At 40.5% G+C, this 25,133-nt stretch overlaps 1 protein-coding gene and 1 pseudogene across 1 annotated transcript; one reads left to right on the plus strand and one right to left on the minus strand.

The window, feature by feature from the left end:
• Positions 1–365: 365 nt before the first annotated feature.
• On the minus strand, positions 366–24,273 carry LOC104608644 (uncharacterized). The gene is made up of 5 exons (XM_010274689.3): positions 24,113–24,273; positions 7,651–7,956; positions 7,471–7,553; positions 7,254–7,335; positions 366–903 (listed from the first exon to the last, which is right to left on the minus strand). Exons 1-5 carry the CDS (start codon positions 24,152–24,154, stop codon positions 850–852), a joined length of 567 nt encoding a protein of 188 aa, XP_010272991.1. The 5' UTR covers positions 24,155–24,273; the 3' UTR covers positions 366–849.
• Positions 3,744–4,688, plus strand: LOC148803657 (ABC transporter G family member 1 pseudogene; annotated as a pseudogene).
• Positions 24,274–25,133: the final 860 nt, after the last annotated feature.

Raw genomic sequence — 25,133 nt, forward strand, 5'->3', positions numbered from 1 at the left:
GGATGAGCCCGCAGTTGGGATTTGGCCGAAATCAAGGACAGTACTGGTTATGGACATTGTCACTCTTGGATAAGAAAATGGAAAGTATGAATCGGAAGTAACCATTCTTGCCTATGCAATTTTGAACAGATTGGTTACTGGGTATCTGGCTTTCTCAATCCTGGATGCTGGAGGCATAAGAAAACTGGGAATAGGTATTGTCAACCATTCACGAATCACGACCATTTCGAACTAATCAGGTCTCTACTCGATTTTGATTGAATCCCTCACAAAAATGCCGTTTTTTCATCTGCTGGTTCTTCAATGCTGCCAAAGATGACGTTGCAGACTTGCAGTAAGCAAGTGTTGCGATCACAGAAGCATTTTAATAATATGATGATATGCGGCATATGCCTGAAACAACGATGAGACAACTCGAGTACTCGAGCTTTCCATGCCAAAAACAACTTCCAACCGGCCTTTTATCATGAAGAAAACATCAAATTCTGGAAACTATCAACTATGATTTCCGCAATAGTACGTAGCATGCAGAATTCTCACCGTTCCATCTCTTTCTCATTCAAGGCCTTGGTACTGTAATTTATTTGTCAAAACATAAAATGACGTTGAATTGGCAGAGCTTGGCTTGACACCGCCAAGCATGGCTTTTATGTGAAAGATATTTCCTGTGTTTTGGACTTTAAACTAGTGCAGCAACAGACCTGCAAAATTTTTTTATTAACTCAAGTCTTTCAAATAGGAGAGTATATAGGATTCCCTGTTGATCACTCTCACTTCAAGGAACATGTATCCTCGCCCAACAACCTGGCAATAACGCTCCCACAACAGTTGCCTTTGAAATGTCAACTTCTACAAAGGGCCTGGAAAGGCTCCATTCTCTCTTTGCTCATTCCACCTCTCTATCTGCATCAATATATAATACCACATAGTCAGCATCAAGAGGAAAATCCAAACAGATCAACAGAAATGCTATAAGGATAAAAGTATGCTACCTAAAAAACCTATCTGCTTTGAGGAAATGTGTTACTGCTAGTTTTTAGCATGTACTTATCACAATTAATCCCGATTGGCCTAAAGGTTTGAACTGGGTATCCATCATATTCTTCTGGTTGACATCCAACATGGACTTTAAGATATAGATGAAATGGCTTCATTCATCTATTTGCTAGTTGAAAGAACCTTTTTCATAATTATATGGATTCAATTTAACTCTTGAACCACTTGCAGGAGTATTTTGGTGATGTTGGCTTGACAAAAACAAAAACCTTGAGATTGCCCACAGGGATGGGTGACTACTTTGCTCAATCAAACTCTCCTTGATGTTGCGACAGGGGTGTTGGCTTTGCAAAGGCAGTCTGCAAGTACAGAAAAGCTCAATCCCTGAGAAATTCATGGGACCCTGAGCACATGCCTTTCATCAAATAGGTGGAAGTCCTTCCACAGCAGAAGGGCAAGGGCATGGGGTTCAATATGTTTTTGATAATAAAAGAAACTTTTATTAAAAGGAAAAACATTACAAACAAAAAGTAGAAAGCATATTGAGGAAACCACTCAAACAGAAATATATGTCTATCCAAAACAATCCCTTACCACAAATGGAACAGCCTAACAACAAAGACTTGAACCAAAAGACTATAGCAGAATTGACATATTCCCCAATAAATACTACCAGCACTATGTGGAGTGGAAGAGAAAATATTATAACATAAGTTGGTGACAATATTGTACATATAAAGTAACAATGGTATTACCCATCTAACTTAACACGACTTCCACATTGAGATAGCTCAATATCCATTTCAAGCATGAAGTTAGATAATAGCTTTTGTTTGTGTAATAGATTATTTGGTTGATTTGTTACAACCATTAACATTTTCTATGAGTTTTAATTTTTGCTTTACCCCATCCATCTTGAAGCTGACTCTTAGGGTTTATAGGGCAACACCAGAACATATTCTTTTGTCTATAACCTTAGTTTCTTAGATTTGTTTAGTGATTTGGAGAAAGACAATAATTTAAAAAGGTGTGCATATTCTTCTTTTATCATTTCATAGAATATCATTCATTGTTTTGCATATTTTACAATGTTTCCACCATGTCTATAATTTTTACAATATTTCCATATGATATTTCTAACATTTCCAACATGTTTCTTATATTTTAAACCTTGATAGATACAAACAACAAAACCACTGCTCCTCTTTTCCTGCACTGATCAAAAGACATTTTTAATCCCCTTAACAAATACTAGCAGGGTGGCCCCTGCGTTGCAAGGGCTAATGAGTGTAAGAAAAAAAGTTCTTAGTGTGTGAGATTTTTATACCCCCACCATGATAAATACTCCTTATAGTAGTTAACTCTGACAATGGTAAGGGGTGTCCCGACAATTTATAAACAACATAAGAGGTGTTTTGATACAAGAGTATTTGTCACACAAATAGTGAGAAATTAATTGTCGATCACAATAATATGTTTTTGAAAGAAATTAATTATATATTTGGAAATGGTGTAATAAGCACTGCCCATATGAATTTAAAGAAAGGTTAATATGCTTCTTACAAAAAAAAAAAAATCTTATTCTTTACATAAACATGTTAATGCCTTCCCCTTGAGGTGAGCTATTCAAATTGCCTTGTATAGCAGAAGTTGCTCTTCAATGGACATCGTTGTCTCTCAACCCTCGTCCCTGGCCAAAAACCATTGAATCGGTCAACAACCCATTGACCCGAGTGGTCGAACTGTCAACCTGCTGACCCGTTCAATGGTTTTTGACCATTTTTTTATTTTTTTTAATTGGGAACCGTCCAGGCAACCAGTTCCGTTTTATCCCAATCCCGGTCCCTGGCCAAAAACCGTTGAATCGGTCAACAACCCATTGACCTGGGCAATCAAATCATTGACTCGTTGACTTGTTCAATGGTTTTTGGCTGTTTTTTTTATTTTTTGAATTGGATGGTTGAACCTTCGACCCGAAAACCGGTGGCTAGACGTTTTCGGGTCGTATGAGTCACGCTCAAATGACATCGTATGATACTGCTTAATGGACCTCACACACTTAATTTTTTGCCTATAATTTTTGTTGTTAGAATAGGTCGTCCGTTCGAACCAAACGATCAAACTACCATTTTTTTATTTTTTTAATTGGGAACCATCCAAACAACCGGTTCCGTTTTACCCCAATCACGGTCCCTGACCAAAAACAGTTGAATCGGCCAACGACCCATTGACCTGAGCGGTCGAACCGTTGACCCGTTGACCCGTTTAATGGTTTTTGGCCATTTTTTTCTTTTTAAAATTTTTGTTGTTAGAATGGGCCATCTATTCGAACCAGTCGGTCGAACCGACCCGAAAAACGATGGCCAGAACGGTTCCGTTTTTGGGTCATATGAGTCACGCTCGAATGACATAACGCGTATGATACTACTTAATGGACCTCATACACTCAATTTTTTGCCTGTAATTTTTGTTGTCAGATCAGACCATCCGTTTAAACCGAACGGTCGAACTGTTGACCCGAAAACCGGGTGGCAGATAAGATATATAAGATTCTTCATGTTTGTTTCTTGCAATTTGAGAATTTTTAATGAAGAATCTTTTATATATAGTAAAGGGAAATATTGCCATTTAGCGAAAGGGGAGAGCACCCCTTTCCCTTGGATATATATTATATAAGATATAAGATAAGATTTCTCATACCTGAAGTTGATGAAAATTGGAACTTTCTCTTCTACAAACAACTGAACAAGAATTTTGGTTTCCCCACTCCCTAGTTCCCAATAGATAAACACACGTACCTAACAACCCCTCAACACAGAAATTGGAAAGGAGACATGTAGACATCAAATAAATTAGGAGGCGTAGGTCACCACTCGCCACCTTGGAACGCTCGCCATGGAGCTTCAAGGCCTTACTCCTCGAGGGGTCCAAAACACTAGACCGTCTCCAACCCTCGGTGAACTCTTCTGGCGAGTGGAGAACACCCAAGACGAAGCCACCCGCAATGAGACTCCTCGGCACCAATCGCTCGACATTAACACCGGTGTTGACTCCAGGTCTCTTCCTTTTATTCTTTCCTTTAGTAATCTGACATACAACATGAAGACTCACCGTAAAATTTCGTTTCTTACGTGTTTTGGTCGGACCAAGAGTCTCGGAGCAGCGACGGGTCCAATCCATAACAACCCTAGGGTTTTAAATTCAAACACCAAGGTTCTCTTGAATGATATCTGCGGCTATGCCAAAGAAGGAGAAATCCTTGCTGTTCTGGGTGCTAGTGGGTCGGGGAAATCAACTCTTGTTGATGCTCTAGCTAGTCATATTGCCAAGGGGAGCTTTAAGGGGATGTATAACCTTGAACGGCGAAGTTATATCATCTAAACTTCATAAAGTGATATCTGCGTACAGCGTACATCATGCAAGATGATCTACTCTTCCCAATGTTGACAGTGGAGGAGACACTCATGTTCTCTACCGAGTTCAGGCTGCCACAAGCTCGCTAAATCGAGAAGAAAGCTAGAGTTCAAGCTTTGATCGAACAGTTGGATCTGACAAGTTGAATTCCACAAGTCATAGCAGCAAAAAATGAATCATCCGTCGACCTACGGATACAATAGATAGGGTCTCACGTTGAAAGACGCCACCGCTACCAGCATTTCAAGAGGAAAGCCAGTTTCCGGGGCGACAAACGATGGAGCCATACATCGTCAATGCCAACATTTGCTAATCCATTCTAGACTCTGAGGTGGCGATACTATCCAATTGATCGATGATGAACACGAAGCGAATGCCAAAGCTGGTTAGGGTCCATTTAGGAGCAGTTTTGGTCAAGGTTCAAAGTATCGATATGATACGAGTTTCGGTCGTATCGTATCGGCACTTAGAAACGGTCGAAACTCTATTTTTTTAATTTTTTTTCAAATTTTGTTTTTTTGGGAAGCTTTTAGCATGCTTTTTATTATTAAAAAAATTGGGGGTCCGAAACACCTGGAAACAGGAATTTCAGACCGTATCATTTTCAAAAGATACGATACGATACAACTCTCCCAAGGGCATCCAAGAGCGACTAGGATTCTTTGCCTTCGCCATGTCAACGACATTCTACACCTGCGCAAAGGCAATGCCAGTGTTCCTGCATGAGCGATACATCTTCATGAGAGAGATAGCTTATAACGCATATCGTCGGTCGTCCTACATTCTATCTCAGTCTCTAGTGTCCATACCTTCTCTGATATTGTTGTCGTTGGCGTTCGCGGTGGTAACGTTCTGGACAGTGGGTCTAGCTTCCTTCTGGGCTGATCTACCGCCGGTTCGACGGTTGAGAGAAAAATAGGGGGAAGAAGAAGAGGGAAAAAAGAAAAAATAAAAAGAAGGGAGAGGGAGGAGGCCGGAGATGGGTTTGGAGAACGTTGTCGCCGCTCCTCTGTCGTCGCTAAGGTAAAAGACAATGAATCTCTTCATTCCTCATCTAACTTCACACTTTCTACGAGTGAGAGAGGAAAAGAGAGACGAAGAGAGGTGGAAGAAAAAAACAAGAGAAAAAAAAAGGAGAGGTGGAGGGAGGAGGTAGCAGAGACAGGGGACGGAGATGAGAAGAGGGAGGGGGCAGCAGAGAGGCAAAGAGGGGAACGTGGGAAGAAGCATATTGAAGAAGAAATGGGAGAAGTGATTCGAGAGAGAATGGAAAGAAAGAGAAATCCAGATACGTTTGTGTCATGCAATGGGTACACGCACGAGTTGCTTCAAACAAAAGAGAGAAGTGATCAGAGGAGAGAGAGACATATGTCTCTCATGAAATGAAAATATATATATTGTACACACGTGTAAGGCATTCATCTAAAACGAACTACAGTGTTGAATAGTATGATTTTTTTTTTTTTTGATCAATAACAAATTCATTCAATTCATTGAAATATCAAAATATTTACAGCAAGGAAGACAAACTCTTATCTTCCGAATACAACTTAAACTCTCCAAAGAGAGAAAAAGAGAAAAAGAAACAAAAGAAACAATTAAGTTACAGCTTAGCCCAAAACAAAAGAAACAATTAACTATAGTGTTGAAAGTAAGATTCCGAATACCAAAAGGGGAAAGCACCCCTTTCACTTCAATATATATAAGATTTCTTCCCTCATTTCATCAATTCTCTTAGTTCCTTATTTTCCTCAACAAATTCCCTACTTCAGATTCATGCACTCTCCCCACCCTCACTACCCCACAATCCTCCAACTCCTTAACCCACCAACATCTGATCCACAAGATTTTTTTTTTTTTTGATGAATGGATCCACAAGATTCCTCCACCCTTAAAATTGCCTCCTCTCCTTGTTTTGTTCTGTCTTCTCCTTGTTTTTTCTTCCCCTATATTTCTAACTCTGTTTTCTTCCCTCATTTCATCAATTCTCTTAGTTCCTTATTTTCCTCAACAAATTCCCTACTTCAGATTCATGCACTCTCCCCACCCTCACTACCCCACAATCCTCCAACTCCTTAACCCACCAACATCTGATCCACAAGATTTTTTTTTTTTTTGATGAATGGATCCACAAGATTCCTCCACCCTTAAAATTGCCTCCTCTCCTTGTTTTGTTCTGTCTTCTCCTTGTTTTTTCTTCCCCTATATTTCTAACTCTGTTTTCCAATTCAAGAAGTGAAGAAGACATTTCTAGCATATTTATCCTCAACATAAAAAAACAAACCCAAGCTTTTGGCTATATGAATTTCAGTATGAACTATTTCAAATCAATCTTTCTATTAATTCAATCCATTGGAATGCCGCATCTCCATCTTCAACACCATATCACTGATGCAAATCCCATATAGACTAAGATCAAGTGCATGCATTCCTTGCTAGTCAAATAAATTCTACCTTAGATTTTTTTTTTTTTGAAGCCAATTCCACCCTAGATTAATAGGGGAATCATTGCAACTTTTGAACTCACCGAAAATTCACTAAATTAATGACATGATGGCACAAAAATAACAACAGGAAATACATCTGCAGGGTTCCATGGAAGATGGATTATAGTACACTTCAGACACAGGACTAGAGCACTGGATTCTGTTTCAAAACACAATAAGTCTATATAGGAGCTCCAATGTTAGCTTCACATAATTAGGCATGCAGGCATAGAATTGTATTGGAAAACAAAGAGATTTGACCCCCAAGAAAAACCTCCAGAAGGTACATATCAATGATTACAAAAATTCCAAAGCAGCATGACTAGCCAACAAATGAAATCAAGAGAAAATGCTTACCCATTCACCAGGGCAAAGAGAACGATAATATTTTGCAAATTTATCACACTCTGGCGCACCTTCCCCTTTTGCAGCAATGCACCTGAATAGAATTTTTTTTCTCATTGTCAACGACAAAGTTTACTCAAGAAATAGGTTTATGGATGCAACAAACTGACATACAGAAAATGAAGTTGCATAATGACAAAATCCTGATCTCAGAACTTGTTTTGCTCACCTATGATACTCAATATAGCGGGTAAAGCAGTGTCTTGTTTGATTGGTGGTTGGGAAACGAAAATCTGCCGGTGCTGTCTCAAGCTGGAAATAAGCCACAGTGTAAGAACAGGTGCACTATATCCTTCCAGAGAAAAAGGCATGGAAAAGAGAAAAAATAACTGTTGAAACCACACTATACCTTTATTTCTGGAGTCTGTTCAACAATTTCTGGATCACTTGACTCTTCCTGCTCAGGAGCTTCACTGCTTTGTTCAACTGCAGCTTTGTTGGTTTCTTCGGTTGCATCTTCGTTGATTTCTTCAGTTGCAGCTTCATTGCTTTCTTTGGATGGAGTTTCATTGCTTTCTTCAACTATGGCAACTTCTTTAGTTACTTCAGCAATATCTTCCACAACAACTGTATCTATTGGTTTTTCATCTTCAGTTGCTTCAGAAGGGGGTTGACCCTGATTTGGCTGTTCCACTTTCTCATCCAGCATGTATTGCTGCATGTGAAAACAATCTAATTAGAGAGGCAAAAGGACTGGCATCATAACCACTTAATCAATTGAACATTAGAAAGTGCCCAATGTAATATGTATTACAGAACTTACTAAAAGTAGCAAATATCGAAAACCCTCCAGGACTTGTAGACCATGATATCACTTCAGACCAATAAATGGTTGATATTACATCTAAAGAATGTTGGTCAAGAAGCAAGCAACTTGAATAGTAGGGACTGAGATCAGTCCTAGTCTAGATGAGAATTTCAACAAGAAACCAGAATGAAATAGGGAGAAAGAGAGAGAGGAATGAAGAGAAAGAATTTCAAAGAAAGAGTAGGATCAATCCCTTGCCGCTCTACTCAATTATATATATATATATATATATATTAAAGATTTAAAAGTTGCACACTTAGAAAATTGCCCCTACTAACTAACACTACTAACATGCTAACGGCTAATACAAATGACATTACTGCCCTACAACTTACTTTACACTCCCCCTCAAGTTGGGAGTAAATATCAATCATCCCCAACTTGCGTAAGTCTGTCTCCAGCTTGGACTTTGGAACTGCCTTAGTGAATAGATCAACAAGCTGCATATTAGAGGCAATATATGGAAGACACACTTCTTGAGAAGCAACTTTCTCTTTGATAAAGTGTCAATCCACTTCAATATGTTAGTTGTGTCATGTTGAACCGCATTATGGGCAATATTAATAGCAGTCTGATTATCACAATACAGCATTACGGGCTTCTCATAAGCAATACCCAGTTCTTCAAATAGAGATCTCAACCATAAGATTTCAGCCACCCCATTAGTCAAAGATCTGAATTCAGCTTCAGCACTGGAACGAGCAACAACATCTTGTTTTGTACTTCTCCAAGAAACAAGATTTCCTCCTATAAAGGCACAATACCTGGAGGTGGATCTCCTGACATCAACGCACCCGACCCGATCAACATCTGTGTAGACTTCTATTTTCATGTGACCATTTTCCTTGAAAAGTATACCTCTACCTGGACCTCTCTTCAAATAAGCAAGGGTCCTCTCAACTGCAAGAAGTTGAGTGGTTCCGGGGGAATACATGTTCTGGCTAACAACACTAATAGCATAAGAAATGTCCGGTTGTGTGAGGCAAAGATAAAAAAGCTTCCTAACCAATCATTGAAACATAACCTGTCTTCAAGGGGCTCTCCCCCTTCTGCACTTGTCCTATGGTTTTGTTCAATAGGTGTGTTAGTAGGTTTTAACACTAGTTTTCCAGTTTCTTCCAAAAGATCGAGAACATACTTCCTTTGGGAGACAAAAATCCCATGTTTGGACCATGCTACCTCAATTCCTAAGAAATATTTTAGTTCTCCCAAATTTTGACCTCAAACTCTTGGTGAAGCAATTGCTTAAGAGAGTCAATCTCACTAGTATCACTCCATGTCACAACAATATCATCCACATACATAGCAAGTAGGGTCAAGGAGGAATTCATCTTCTTAATGAAAAGGGTGTGATCTGACTGGGCCTGTACATAGCCGAATTTTTCAAGGGCCTATCTAAATCTATCAAACCACGCTCTGTGAGACTTTCAATCCATATAAGGCTTTATTCAGTTGGCAGACCTTCCCTGCTTCTGTATTATAGAATCCAGGAGGTAACCCCATATACACCTCCTCCTGCAAATCACCATTGAGAAAGGCATTTTTGGCATCCATCTAAAACAACGGCCATGAAAAATTTGCTGCAATGGATGGTAAAACTCTAACAGTATTCATCTTGGCTACCGATGCAAAAGTTTCCAAATAGTCTATGCCATATGTCTGTATAAACCCCTTTGCAACTAATCTAGCCTAATATCTTTCAACAAAGCCATCAGCATTACGTTTCACTGTAAACACCCATCTACACCCAACCGGCTTCTTTCCTTTAGGTTGATTTACTAACTCTCATGTATTGTTCTTTAGAAGAGCATCCATCTCGACCTTCATTGTATCCTTCCACTCAGGTACTGACAAGACTTCCTACATTGTTATGGGAATGGGAATAGCAACAATGAATGCCAAAATGGACTTATAGGATGGAGACAAAAAATCATAAGACAGAAACTGGGAAATACAATGGGTTGTAGATGAGGTACAACGATGCTTCCCTTTATGAACTATAATTGGAAGATCAAGATCATCCAAAAGAGGAAGAGAAGGCTCAACAATGGGAGGCATGGAAGGTATCTCATCTATAGTAGGGGATAAAGAAGTGATACCTGAATCTGGAGCCGCAAAGGAAATTCATGTTGGCCCAGACTGTTGATGACCAAAATCAACTTGCCTCCACCGCCTATGATACAAACACAAGTCCCGATGTCTGTGACAACCCTCCTCACTACTCTTCACCTGAGAAGAAACTCTATGATAATAGGGTGCATCCTCAAAGAATGTGACATCCATAGGAACAAACCATTTTTCAGAAACAGACTCATAGCAACTATATCCTTTTTGATTTTGTGCATACCCAAGAAAGACACATCCATAGCTTTAGGATCAAATTTAGTGCAATGAGGTCTAAGAATCTAAATAAAGCAGGTACATCCAAAGGTCTTAAGAGGGATGGTAAACAAGTCCTTATTGAGATATAGGAGGCTAAATGGAGTTCTCATGTCAAGGACCTGTGAGGGAACTCGGTTGATGAGGTACACCGCAATGTGGATAGCATCTCCCCAGAAACGTATGGGACCAATAGAGGTTAATATAATGCTTCTAGCAACCTCCAATATATGCCTATTTTTCCTCTCAATAACCCCATTTTGCTGAGGTGTATGGGGACAAGTGCTCTGATGGATAACCTTGTGGTCAAGGAGATATGAGGCCAATGGGTTTATCTTATGCTCCAAGTTAGGGTAGGGACCTCATCTCGAGAGTGCATAAGATAAACCCATGAGAAACGAGTTTAGTCATCATCTATATCCCCTATAGCAGTGATATGATATGGTCCCCAAACATCAGTATGATTTCAAAAGGAATACTACTTTTTTTTATTTTTGCTCAAAGAATAGGTTGTTCTGCAGTGCTTTGCAAGTTCACAACTTTCACATTTTAAACTAGACATTTGAACTAATTCAAACATACTGGGAAATAAACTCTTCAAAGATCTAAAAGACAAATGACCTAGCAGATTATGCCAAAGGATAACCTGAATTACAAATTGAGAAACTAGTGACCTCCCCACTTCTCTATCTTCCCCATGTGAATCCCCTCTAAGTAGGTAGATTCCTTTCATCTCATGGTCAATCCCAGTCACTTTTCTTGTCTCCAGATCCTAAAAAACACACCGATCAGAAAAGAATGTCACTGAATAGTTTTGATTTTTAGTGATACTACTAACGGAAAGTAGGTTAGTACTAAGTTTAGGAACATGCAAAACTGAGGATGAGGAGATGGCATCAGACAATCTAATGTCTCGCTTGCCAGAAATGGGAACAAGGGAGCCATCAGTAATGGACACTTTGTCTCTGCCAGAGGATAAAGAATAAGTATTAAACAATGAGGATAAGACAGTCATATGGTCAAATGCACCTGAATCTATAACCCGACAAGGTTCATTGTTAACTAGAGCTGAAGCATGATATGTTGAAGTCTTTGTACTTGAATGAGCAAATGTAGAAGTGGAAGTAGCAAATATAGTCGGTGGCTGAGATGAGGGTGTTGAAGTGCCAACCTCACTTTCCAACTAAGTTAGGGAAGCTCGGACAACAGCTAAGGTGTCCAGGGGTGTAGTTCTTGTACTAGAGGATGAAGCACCATCAGTAATAATTGCCACATTGGCATTCTTCTTTTTGTTTCTGAGCTTTGCTGGAATTAGATGTGGATACAGTTTCCAACATGTGTCCTTGGTATGCTTCGATTTCTTGCAATGGTCACAAACTAACTCCCTCTTGTCCTCTTTCTTCATATCCCTTTCCTTGTCACTAGACCTGTTCATGGGCCGGGCCGGGCTTGGGCCGGTTTGCTCTTTATTAACATAAACTTTTCAGGCCCAAGCCCAAGCCCGGCCCGACCAACAGGCCTAAAACTTGGGCCCGATCCCGGCCCTCAAAAAAGCCCGAAGTCCGGGCCCGAGCCCGAAGCCCGACTTGGGAGTCTGAGCGCCGGTGCCTGTTGAGTTCGCCGATTCCTGGGAGTCTGAGATTGAGAATAGAAACCCAGAAAGTGAGAAAATAGAAGATGACAACACACAACAGTGCCGGCTAGAGAGAGAGAGAGAGAAAGAGAGCTCACCGCTCGAGAGAGAGAGAGAGAGACGATCTAGATCTGGTGGTGCCAGCCGCCAGTGTGGCGGTGCCTGAGTTCGCAGAATGAAAACGGTGCGCCTGGGTTCTGGTGGCGCTGGGCCGCTGGTTGGAGAGAGAATTGAGAAGATAGAAGGCCTAGTTCTAAGAAGAGAGAGAACTGAGAATGAGAAGAAAGAAGATGAAAACGGTGCCAGCTAGAGAGAGAGAGAGAGAGAGATCACCGCCAAAGAGAGAGATGACTGGTTCTGGACCTTCTGGTGGAGTCGGCCGTCGGTGACTGAGTTCGCAGGTGGGTTGGGTTCATCGGTTCTGAGAGTTGAGAGGGAGAAATGAGAGCCGCTTCTGTGAGAGTGAGAGTGAGAAAGGAGAATGAAAAGAAAAATTTTAAGTATTTAGGGTTAGGGTTAAGTAGTTTAGGAAAAGTCAGGCCAGGCCGGGCTCAAGCCGGGCTTTTTTAACAAATCCCGAGTCCGGCCCGTAAAATAGTCTGGCTCGGGCTTTTAAGCCCGAGGTCAAGCCCGCGGGCTAAAACACATGCTCAAGCCCGTCCAGGGGCCGGGCCGGGCCGGGCCGACCCATGAACAGATCTACTTGTCACCCCCATACTTCGGTTTCACTACTGCTAGGGCTGATTCCATAGGCTGAGATTGTAGCATAACCTTTCTCCTACTTTCTTCACTGTGAACTAAGGAGTAGGCTTGAGACAAGGTCACACTCTCTCTAGTGAGGAGTTGTGGTCTCACAATGTCATATTTTGGGTTCAAACCAGCTAATAATTCAAAAATTCTATTGGTTTCAACCTGTTTTTTATATGTCTGTGCATCCTTCTGGCTTTCCCACTCAATTGTCTCCATGTGATCAATTTCATGCCACAAAGACTTCAAGGTAGAGAAGTAAATTGAGATCGGTTTCTCTCCCTGCTTAAGATTATTAACTTCACATTTCAGTTCATAGGCCATAGCAACATTAAGTGGCTGAGAATAGGTTTCTTTCATAATGTTCCAAATTTCCTTGGCAGTTTTAGCCCATAAGTAATTTTGGCTAATATGAGGTTACATGGAATTGTACAACCAAGTCATGACCAAATAGTTCTCCTGAACCCATTTGGCATATAATGAGTCTTCCTTGGCTAGTTTCTTAACATCCCCCATCACATAGCCTAATTTCCCTCTACCCCCAATAGTCATCATAGCTGATTGGGCCCACTCCGAGTAGTTTGATCCATCAAACTTCACTATGGTAATCTGAAAGTCTGAAAGGTGTTTTCAGTAATGCTTCCAGCCCCCAAAACACCTTCCCCTTGGGTTTTCAACTCAGTACCTGCCATCTCTACCAAGAACTTATCACAAAAAAATGTTTTTATGCTGAACAAAGGTAATTAATACCCTGAAACTGCTAACAGCCGAATTGGAATGCTAAAAAGGATCTAGCAAACACCCAGAAATTCTGAAACAGGTCTAATTGGAATGTTTTTATGCTACTAACAGCGAATTTGAACCCTAATCTGGAGTTTCTTTTCTTTCCTTTGATTCTTTCTGATCACCAGACTCTTTCCAAAACTCCAAAATCTCTTGAAAAGGTGCTGCACTCTACCTGTGATCTCCAAGAACCAGCTGATTGCCAAATCTTGCTAAAACTTCCAACCCTAGGATGTTCTCATGCAGTAACCTGATAAGACTCACATGAGAAACCCTAGGTTGGCTCTGATACCAACTTGTTTAGTAGGTATTGAGATCAGTCCTAGTCTAGATGAGAATTTCAACAAGAAGACCAAAGAATGAAATAGGGAGAAAGAGAGAAGAGAGAAAAGAGAGAGAGGAACGAAGAGAAATAATTTCAGAGAAAGAGTAGGATCAATCCCTTGCCTCCCCACTCAATTATATATATATATATATATATATATATATATATATATATATTAAAGATTTAAAAGTTGCACACTTACAAAATTGCCCCTACTAACATAACATGTCGGCAACTAAAAGAATAACAGAAATAACTAACTTATAACTTACTAACACTACTAACATGCTAACAGCTAACACAAATGACATTACTGCCCTACAACTCTACGTGTATTACAGAACTTACTAAAACTAGCAAATATCCAAAACACTCCAGGACTTATAGACCATGATACTACTTCAGACCAATAAATGGTTGATATTACATCTAAAGAATGTTGGTCAAGAAGCAAGCAACTTGTAGCTCATCATAAATACTGATAAGTAGCAACATGAGCAAGGTTGGTCCAGAGAAAAAATAGAACCATGAGAAACAAAGAGAGGACTAATTGAGAACACTTGATTTTCTTTTACTCAGAATCACTGGTACAATTTATAATATAATGAAAAAGTCCCATAATATTTGAATCACTGTTGCTCTGTAAAAACATTCTACTCCAAGGTTTTTCTTTTTTTGAAGAATAAAAAGGAAATTCATTAAATTGAAAAAATGCAGTACATCTCAAAATACTGGTTGTCTAGATGACAAACCATCTGTTTAACAGAATTACATTTAAAAGGAATCAAAATTACATGGATTCAATTCCAAAGTGTTACAGAAGTTCTCTAACAGATCTGCCTTGTGCACTTGGTCAAACTCTGGAAGACTTGGAGCCCAGGCTGAAGTCATATTGCCCACTCCTGCTATCAGATATTCAATGTTTTTTCACTTGTCTTCAAATACCTTTCTATTCCTTTCTTTCCAAATGGCCCAACACACTGCAAATGGAATACAGCTCCACAAGATTTTGGCTTCCTTGCTTCCTCTGATTTTAGGCCACAAGGAAAAAATCTCTGCTGATGTTGCGGGATGAAAAACAGCCACTCCAAACAGATGAGAGAAAAACTTCCACATAAAGTTTGCCACATTACATGAGAAGAATAAGTGGAGAGTTGTTTCCTCCGCTTGGCTGCACATATAGCAACAATTTGCAAGCTGCAAGCCTCTGGATATCAGATGATCGCATGTTAAGATACTATCATGTGCCACCAACCACACAAAAGCCTCTACCCTTGGGGAAACAGGATTGCCCCAAACACCTTTTATCTGACCATCTCTCAGAAGAGCCTTGTAAAAGGATTTAACTGAAAATTGTCCTTCTTTGCAATCTTTCCACCATAAACCATCTGTTGTATCTCTGGAAATATTAGCCTCTTCCAATTTCTCAAATAGCTGCATGCATTCTTCCACTTCTTGGTCCAATAAAGGTCTTCTAAACTTTGGATTCCAGACCACTTGCTCCCCCCTCCACTCATAACACTGCTCAATAGGCACTTGCTGATCTGTCAATTTATGAAGCTTAGGACATACCTCACATAATCTTTCCACCTCCAACCACTCATCTTCCCAAAACCTTACCATAAAGCCTTCCCCCACTTGATTGAAGCTCATGATACCCTAAAACCATCTGTTGATTAGACAAAATTTTAAGTTCTTCCTTATTGGTTCAGGTTTTGAAGTCTTTGAGGGTTCAATACAGCATTTAGCAATGTTTGTATTGATTGAATCCCAACAAATAAGAAAATAATAAAAACAAATTAGTATATAAACACACAAAATGAATATTTTAGTTTAATAGTACCTATTTTATAATTATAATGTCAAAAAATAAAGAATAAAAAAGTATTTTACAATACATAGTACAAAACTGCTTGGCGATTAGGCGAGGCAAGCCTCAAAGGGCACCTTGTCACCTAGGCGTTGCCTTGACAACTATGCCCTTCTCCATAATGCCTCCCCTTCTTCCTCTTGCCCAAACCTCAACAGCCATTTCCCTAACAGAGCTTTATTAAATAACTTTACCCTCCTCAGCCCTAAGCCTCCCCCCTCCTTTGCTCTCCAAACCTTCTCCCACTTAACCAGGTGGAATTTTTTGGTCCCCCCCACCCCTTCCCATAGAAAGTCCCGCTGAATTTTTTCCACCTTTGCAGCCACTGGGAATTTTCAAGAGGGAAAGGTAATATGTTGGTAGACTTGAGAGAACACTCTTGATGAGTGTGATTCTCCCACCCATAGAAAGGTACTTGGTTTTCCATCTGTCTAGCCTCCTCTCCGCCCTTTCTAATAAAGGTTTCCATACTACTTGATGATGCCCTTGCTCCCACCAGTAACCCAAGATAAATGAAAAGCAGCTCCCCTACCTTACATTCCAGCACCTCTGCATACTGTCTCATTACCTCAACTCATATATCCCCAACTCCTATCAAAACGCTCTTCTCTATGTTCACCTTTAGGCCAGCCAACATCTCAAAATTGGCTAAAATAGCTCTTAGGTTCAGGACTTGGTTTGCTGAAGCGTCTAGGAATATTAGGGTATCATCAGCATATTGTAGGTGAGTGATACTCAGGCTTTCTTTTTTTTTTTGTCAATAACAGTGAATTTTATTAAATATTGAGAAAGTACATAAATAAGGAGCTAAAAAAACTTAACTCCCTAATACATCAAAGTACACCCAACCGTAACCAACCACAAAACAGCCCAAAAAATAGAGTTTATGTTCACCCCTTGCCTAGCTAAGCCATTTTCCAATGAGTTTGCACTTCTCTTTACCCATGTACATCTAACTTCCATGTCCTTACTCAGCCACTTAAATTTCCTCTTTTCATTATTGTAGTTCCGGAGCTTGGAGTTGTCCTCTTTTAACCAGTTCACTACAATTTCAGAATCACCTTCTATGATCAATTTCTTGATATGCATGTCTTTGACCCTTTGTACTCCTTCAAGAGCTCCTAATATCTCAGCCCTCAAGGAGTCTCCCACCCCAATTGGGCCAGAATACATAGCTAACATATTCCCTTTTTCATCTCTTATCACTCCCCCTATTCCAGAGGGCCCTGGATTGCCCAAACTACTGCCATTAAAGTTCAGTTTGATAAACCCACTTGGTGGAGGGGTCCAACAAGAACTTGAAGCTTTCTTACTTGAAGTTGATTCTGCAATTTCCTTCCAATTCCTTAGCATCACATCAACTGAGAATTCAGCAAACAATTCCAAAGCTTTTAACCAATGTATCACCCTAATGTGAATAATCTCCAATATTACTTCCAAGCTTCTTTCTTTGTTTAGAAAAATCCGCGAATTTCTCTCCTCCCAACTTTGAATCCTTCTATCCATCCCCTCTGCACTCCTTTCTTCAAGATCAGGTTAAGTGCCTCCATGACTATGACAAACAGGAAAGGGGAGAGTAGATCCCCTTGCCTCAACCCTCTAGAGGCTTAAAATTTTCTGATGACACACCGTTAATTAATAATGAGGAGGCTGAAGAAATGCACCCGTATATCCAACCCCTCCAAACCTCCCCAAACCCCATCAACCTTTGCATTTCCTCCAAGAATCCCCATTCAACATGGCCATAAGCCTTTTCTATGTCTAGCTTACACACCAAACCTGGTCTTCTACTTCTTAACCTTGAATCTATACATTCACTAGCCACCAACACCCCATCCAGAATCTGTCTACCTTCTACAAAGGCCATCCGGGTCTCCCCTATCACCTCCTCATTTGAATATGCTTTACATATTATGTTTATGTATTTTAATTTTAGATAATAGGTTTTTTAAAATATTTATTTTAAAAATTAAGTTTATATTTTTTATTAATATTATGTTTAATATTTTTTATATTTTGGCTTTTTGGCTTTTTTTGAATTTTCTGACATTTTTTTATTTTTCAGCATTTTTTTGTATTTTTGCACCTTGCTTCAAAAAGGTGCACGCCTCGCCTTGTGCCTTGCGCCTTAGGCACAAATTGACCCCTATGCCTTTTTTGCGCCTTTCGCTTTTAAAACACTAACTCCACCTTCTCCCCGTGTACAACTTCTTATAATATGAAACCACTTTGTCTTGGATGTCTCCCCATGTGTCAAACACCTCCTCTACTTGGATCCTCGTAATCAAATTTCTCCTTCTCCCATTTGCAAAACCATGGAATAAAGAAGTATTCTTAACTCCCTCTTTCAACCATATGGCCCTAGATTTTTGTCTCCACCTAACTTCCTCAACATTAAGTTCTCTAGATCGGTTTCCAATACAGCCATCTCATTTCGAGTCTCTCTCCTAAGATCTCCTTCCTCTCTTACTCTTTCTAATCTGGCCAGCTTTTCCAAGATCTCTTTTTTCCTGTCATCCTCCCCTCCAAATGCTTCCTTCCTCCTCTCCCTTAGTTCTTGCTTAAATACTTGCAATGTTTTAAAAACTTTTATATCTGCTGACCCATCCACTTGCACTTCCTTCCACTTGTTTTCTACCCATTCTACAAAGTTTGATTGAAGAAACCATCCATTCTCAAACCTGAAAGGTTTGGAGCCTGAAACAGCCGCAAATTTTCTCAACAGAATTGGTTATGATCTGATAATTGAATGATCCACTTCTCCCACATAACCTGCCCAATCTTTTGAGAATAAGATTCTATCCAGCCTTCTGAGAATGGCTGGAATTTGGCCATTCGACCATGTAAACTTCCCTCCAACCAGTGCTGGATCAATCAGCTCATTATTGGTTATAAATTCTTCAAACCTCCTCATACCTACAGAAGTTCTCTCCCTTCCCCTCTTATTACGTTCCTTCTCCTTACTATGTTGAAGTCGCCACTCACACACCAAGGCTCATCCCACTTTTGTCTCAACCCTCCTAATTCCTCCCACATCTTCTCCCTCTCCCCCTCCTCATTTGGCCCATACACACTTGTTAAACCCCATTTACTTCTTGTAAGCATACTGAGACTGAGAACACTCAAAAAGGTCATGACTATAACAAAAGACACATTACAGTTGCGCCCAGAACAATGTTTCCCTGTTTGTCCCTTGTTTTGCCAAGACATCAGCAAATGCATTAGCTGATATCCCAACCCACTGCACTATTACAGACATATTCCTTGTCAGCCTTTTGAATTTCTTTATCTTATTCTTGTAGTCCCACGTGACATTCTCCGGATTATTTAACCAGTTCACCACCGTCTTAGAGTCCCCTTCAACCAGAAGCTTCTCCACACCCATTTCTTTTGCAAGAATTATTCCTTGTATTGCAGCTAACAGCTCTGCCTGAATAGAGTTACGAACACCTAAAGGGACAGAGTATAGTAAGACAGCCTCTCTAGCCTCATTCCTCAGTACACCTCCCAAACCAAAGGGACCCAGTTTGCCCTGGCTACTTCCATCAAAATTCAGCTTCAAAGAACCGTGAGGAGGGGGGACCCAGCTTGTCATTACCTTTATCTTTGAGGAGGAGCAATTTGCTACTGATAACCAATCCCCCCAACAGTTAGTAAAGGAGAAATGATCAAACAAATCCAGAGTCTTTAACCAATGCATTGCCCTATACAAAATGCAGTCCTTCAAGGCCTGACTGCTTCTCCCCTTTTCCTGGAAGATCCTGGCATTCCTTGCTTCCCAAACCATCCATAACAAGGCTGCTTGTGCAAACTCCACATTTTCCTTCCTCTTTTATGGGGCCAATAGAACATAGAAGGGTTAAAAGATTGTACTTCTGTTGCCATATCCCATCTACACCCAAACAATGATAGAAGCCAACCCCAGAGCTCTACAGTGACACTATAAGATAAAAATAAGTGATAACAGTCCTCACCATGAGATCTACAAAGAGTGCACCAGTTTGGAGAAATACATAGGAAGGGTCTTCTCTTTTGTAGGTTATCCATCATGCTTACTTTACCATGCCACACTTTCCAACACAAAGCCATAACCTTGGGGGGAACCGGTCGACACCAGACTTCTTTGGAAGGGAAACTTTGTTGAGAGGAGGTTTGGCACAAGAAATTAAAAAAGGAACCACAAGAAAAAGACCCATTAGGGTGAATGGCCCAAATCCTCTTATTAGGCTTCAAAGGATCCAACCAAACCTTATCGAGGAGACCAAGAAGAGCAGACAAACAATCAATTTCATCCTCCCTTAACCCTCTATGGAAACCATAGTCCCAAGACAAAGATGACAAATTTAAAATTAAAGGAAGGAATTTTGAAATCACCTCTTTTTATACAAAGAAATAGAGTACAAGGACGGAAAAAGGTCTTTTAGGGGAAGATCTCCAGCTCAAATGTCCTCCCAAAACCGAATAGAGTTACCAGAACAAGCATCATGCCTTATACAACTGAGGAACTGCGGAAGAATTTTGTGAATTGCTTTCCAAGGTGTTGCTAGGTTAGCTCTCCTTGAAAACATCCCATCCACTCTCTGAGCATCCATGAATACTCTTTACCACTTCATGCCACAGCCTGTCGTGCTCCATAGGCCACCTCCACAACCACTTCCCCTAACAAAGCTGAATTCTTCTTAAGCACATTCCCAAGCCCTAATCCTCCTTCTTTGCTACTACCCACAACCTCCCAACTGATTAAGTGGTCTTTTTTACCTTCTCTCGGTTCCCAAAGAAAATTTCTCATTAATTTTTCCAGTTTCTTCGCTTCCCTAGATGGTATCCTAAAGACAGAGGTAGTAAGTAGGTAGGTTCGCAAGGGTAGCTCTTATCAAGGTGATCCTCCTACCCAAAGAGATGTAATTTTTCTTCCACACAGCTAACCTCTTTTCAAACTTTATAACTGGGGTCTAGAACCAAATCTCCATAGGGTTTACCCCTAACGGCAGCCCTAAATAGGACAAAGGCCAAGTAGAAATGGAGCACTAAAGACAATCTGCAATAGCCTCAACCTCCTCAAAGTCCAGATTGACTCCAGCAATACAGCTCTTTTCTAAATTGATTTTCAAATTGGACACTCCTTCAAAGGCTTTAATCAATTCTTTCAAGTTTCCCACCTTCTCACTAAAACCACCACCACAAAAGATCATCAAGTCATCCGCAAACTGCAAACGAGTTACTGGAATTTGGTTTGTTCCTATTCTCCATCACTTTATCACATCTTCCTTATCAGCCCTTGTGATAATTCAACTGAACACATCAGCAACCAAGGTAAAGAGAAAAGGTGAAAGTGGTTCCCCTTGTCTAATACCCCTACTAGATGGAAAAAAATCCCTTACCACCCCATTTACTAATATGGAGTAGTGACAAGAGCTGACACAACCGAACATCCAACCACACCATCTTTCCCCGAACCCACACTTCCTCAAAACCTCTACTAGGAACTGCCAATCCACCAAATCATAGGCTTTCTCAAGATCGAGCTTACATACAAAGCCTCTTTGCTTAGACCTCTTCATCTCCTCCACACATTCGTTGGCAACTAGGATCTGATCAATTAATTATCTGTCATCCTTGGATGAATGCCCCTTGGGCCTGACTAATAATGGAGGGAAAGATTTCTTTAATCCTCAAAGACAGCACCTTTGCCAAGATTTTATAGATACTAGTCACCAAACTAATTGGCATGGAGTCTTTAGGATTGATGGCATCAGATTTCTTTGGAATTAGAGCCAAGAAAGTAGCATTAATGCCTCAGCTGACTATATGCTTATCTGCAAACTCATTAAAAGCCTCACAAAGATCACTTTTTATCACATCCCAACAATCTTGGTAAAAGGCCATTGTAAAACCACCTAGGCCTGGAGCTTTGGATCTATCCATTAAGAACACTGCCTTCCTAATCTCTTCTTCCTCAAAGATTCTTTTCAGCCACCTAACCATAGTTGTCAAGGCAGGCGCCCAGGCGACTAGGCAGTTTTCCATGGTCGCCTCGCCCAAAGACTTAAATGGGCACCGGTTACATGCTTCCACCCTTGATTGTTCTCAGTCGCTAGTCCTAGTCTCAGTCCCTTTTTTTTTTGAAAAAACAAGGGCTCTGCCCCTATACTCCTCTCTGCCCCTAACTGTTCTCAGTCGATAGCCTCAGTCCCTTTTTTTTGAAAAAATAGGGGCCTATACTCCTCCCTGCCCCTAATCCCCTATACTTCTTCTTCTTCCGCCCCTATACTCCTCTCCTCCCTTCCTAGTTCCTACACTTTTTTTTTTCAATTAATAGTTAGTGTACAAGCTTGCTAGTTAGTGTATCGTTAGTGTACATGCTTGCTAATTAGCACACAAAACCAATAAAATAGCTTAGGAAAGCATAGATAAAGTAAAAACTCTAGAAAATTAACATTTTAAAATTCCAACACCTAGCCGCCTGGGCGCCCTATGGTCACCTAGCCTCGCCTTGGCACCTTGAAAACTATGCACCTAACTTGATCTTCATCCAGACTTGACCAATCTATCCCTTCCAACTCCAACCTCTCATCCAAGGGTCTTCTATAAATCGATTTAAAGTGATCCACAAACTTCCTAGCAATATCATCTTGATTAGTGAAAACCTCCCCCCTATCTCTAGCTTAGACACAAAATTCTTTCTCCTCCTCCCATTTGCCACATCATGAAAAAGCTTTGTATTTCCATCACCTTCCTTGATCCACCTATGCCTTGATTTCTGCCTCCAACTTATTTCTTCTCTCAATAAGACCTATTCTAAATCCTTCTTCAATTGTTTCCTCGTGTCTCTGTCACCCTCCTCCAACTTATTGGGTATCAGGGATGTTGAATCAATCAACGATTTTTTTTCTTGTTTTTGTTTTTTTCAAGAGGAAGCTAAATGGACCTAGATTCCAGGATGGGTGACGGGTTGACTGGTATGACCAGCTGGGTGAATAATGGGTTGAAAACCTTGGTTCAAACAGTGTGAACTTTGATTTGGTGCATATCCAAACAGTCCAACACCACCAAATATTTTGATGGACCAAACCATCGACTGAACTTACTAGGTATTAGGCAATACCTTTTGAGCACAATGCATGGATTTTGATAGCTCAAACTAAAATGCATGCATAGCAAATTGGGTACAACTTTAGCTAAGCACTTGCAAGAATTTAGAAAGACAATACATTCTGTCAACTGTCATTATTGGTCCTCATTTGTTCTTCTCAAAGAGGAAGAGAGACCAAATTTCTTATGAAGTTGGAAGATTACACCATGAAGCAATACTGAATACACTCATAAATCCACCATGCTTGTTTTTCTAGGAACATAGGTTTGCTACACTTCAGAATTTCTTTTGGATGAAGAATGGAAAAGTGATGTGTAAGTGTTGCAACACTGACAAAGTGCATTAACCCATTGACAAAGTCTATTTACCAAAAAAAAAAAAAAAACCATTAACAAGGTTTCAAATACTTATGTTTCTTTTTTCCCCTCTATTTTTGGGTACTAATAAGATTAAACGATTTACTAATAACAGAAGAAGTTCATATACCAGACTAAGACAAGAAAATCAAAGTTATTAGTTACATCTGGTGCCGCTCCCAAACTTGAAACTGCAATCCTGATAACTTACAGAAAAGAAAATGACTTGCTTTTGTAATTATGACAGAATTCAAATGTAGCTAGAGTACAATTTCGCGAAACCCCTCATGGACAAGGGTCAAAACCAACCAAGCAGACTATATCTGGAAGAAATAACTAAAACTAAGCATAATAAAGCTGAAATTATACAAGGGTCAAAACCAACCAAGTAGACCGAGACAAACTAGACCAAGGTATTAAAATAAATTTACCAACTTGGAACAAACATAGCGATTTTCCTAGAGGAATAGATAAGCAAATAAAGAAACAAATCTGAACCACCTCGCTCACATTTTCAACACTGCAAGCAATTTCTTGACTGATGTTTCTGTTCATTTTAATAATAGACACCTGACTGGAATCAATTACACAAAAATAAAATAAAAACCGAATTGGAAGGAACAAGAATCGAAGAAACCCACATTACACTCAAGTTATCAGAAGAAAAAAGATTGTGAAATGTCAGAGACCGATATCAAATTCGGATCTATCGAGATAGATTGATACCCCAACCGCAAACCTAACATGTAATCCGAATGACATCCATTTGATTGCAAAAGACTAAGAGAAAGAAGTAGAGAACGTTTGAGATTAGCACCTGAGAGAGGGTTCGGGACTTTTCGTTCTCAACTTCGGCCATTGATCACGAGGAGGTTCCGGCGTCTGCTATCGAAGCTGAATCAGAGTAGCAAATTTCCACACAGAGGAAAAAAATGAGTTTTATGGTAGGTTTGATGAGAGGGGACTAAGCACTAAATTTTAGCCACGTTTTAATCGGAATAAAGCGGTACAAACGCTTTGGGAGGCCTCGTCATTCGTCAACTATTGGTCCAACAATTCCAATTTCCAACCTATGGGCCTCGCGGTGAAAAAGGAAACCGGGCAAAGTGTGCCGAACTGCCGATAATACAATAATGACCTTGACCATCCATCTTTTTAACGCAAACATGAGCCGTATGCCACGTGGCCCGTTTTGAAAGGAACAATCCAGAATTGGGCCAATTCTTGGATACATGGGCAAAATCAAACCCAGTCTGAACCAAGGTTCAAACGGAACCTTCCCGATACGCCCCAATAGGGGGTGTTTTGGGTCGGTGAGTGATTCCAGGCCTAGCACGGCCCTTCGGAACTAAATTTGAAAGAAAATAAAAAAACAAAAGAAAACAGTATGAATACAGGCGAATACACCCCTATTGGCATATCGCCTTGTATCTATATATTGAACCCACTTTTGGTCATGAACTTGTCGTGTGTTTTTTCCCTTCTTATCTTTATTTGCAAGGACCTCAAACAGTTGTCAAGCCAAAATAGTTGACCATGCCGGGGTGTTATGGACACACCACCTAGCAGTGCACTGTGGCGCAGTCATAGGCAGCAGCACATACAGTGGGCCGCCCAGTAGCACGCACCGCCCGGCAGCGCAGCACAGCAGGCCGGCAGCGCGTACCGCCCGACAGCGCGCTGCACGCACCACACGGCAACGGCACCATGGCGCGCAGCACGCACCGCATGCATTGCACGGCAGCACGCACCGCGCACACGCCGGCACCGCATGGCAGCGACACCATGAGCCGCGCGCACGCACTGCACGGCAGCAGCACTGCGCGGCAGCGGCACCA

The sequence above is a fragment of the Nelumbo nucifera genome, chromosome 1 (assembly GCF_055504915.1).
Source record: "Nelumbo nucifera cultivar China Antique chromosome 1, China Antique-T2T, whole genome shotgun sequence".
NCBI lineage: Eukaryota > Viridiplantae > Streptophyta > Magnoliopsida > Proteales > Nelumbonaceae > Nelumbo > Nelumbo nucifera.

Bases quoted from the DNA above. Each gene is read 5' to 3' on its own strand.
- LOC104608644 (XM_010274689.3), bottom strand. From the start codon at position 24,154: ATGGCCGAAGTTGAGAACGAAAAGTCCCGAACCCTCTCTCAG. The intron at 7,554-7,650 runs GTATAGTGTGGT...GCTTATTTCCAG, and splicing joins AACAGACTCCAGAAATAAAG to CTTGAGACAGCACCGGCAGA. The intron at 7,336-7,470 runs GTGAGCAAAACA...AATTCTATTCAG, and splicing joins CGCTATATTGAGTATCATAG to GTGCATTGCTGCAAAAGGGG.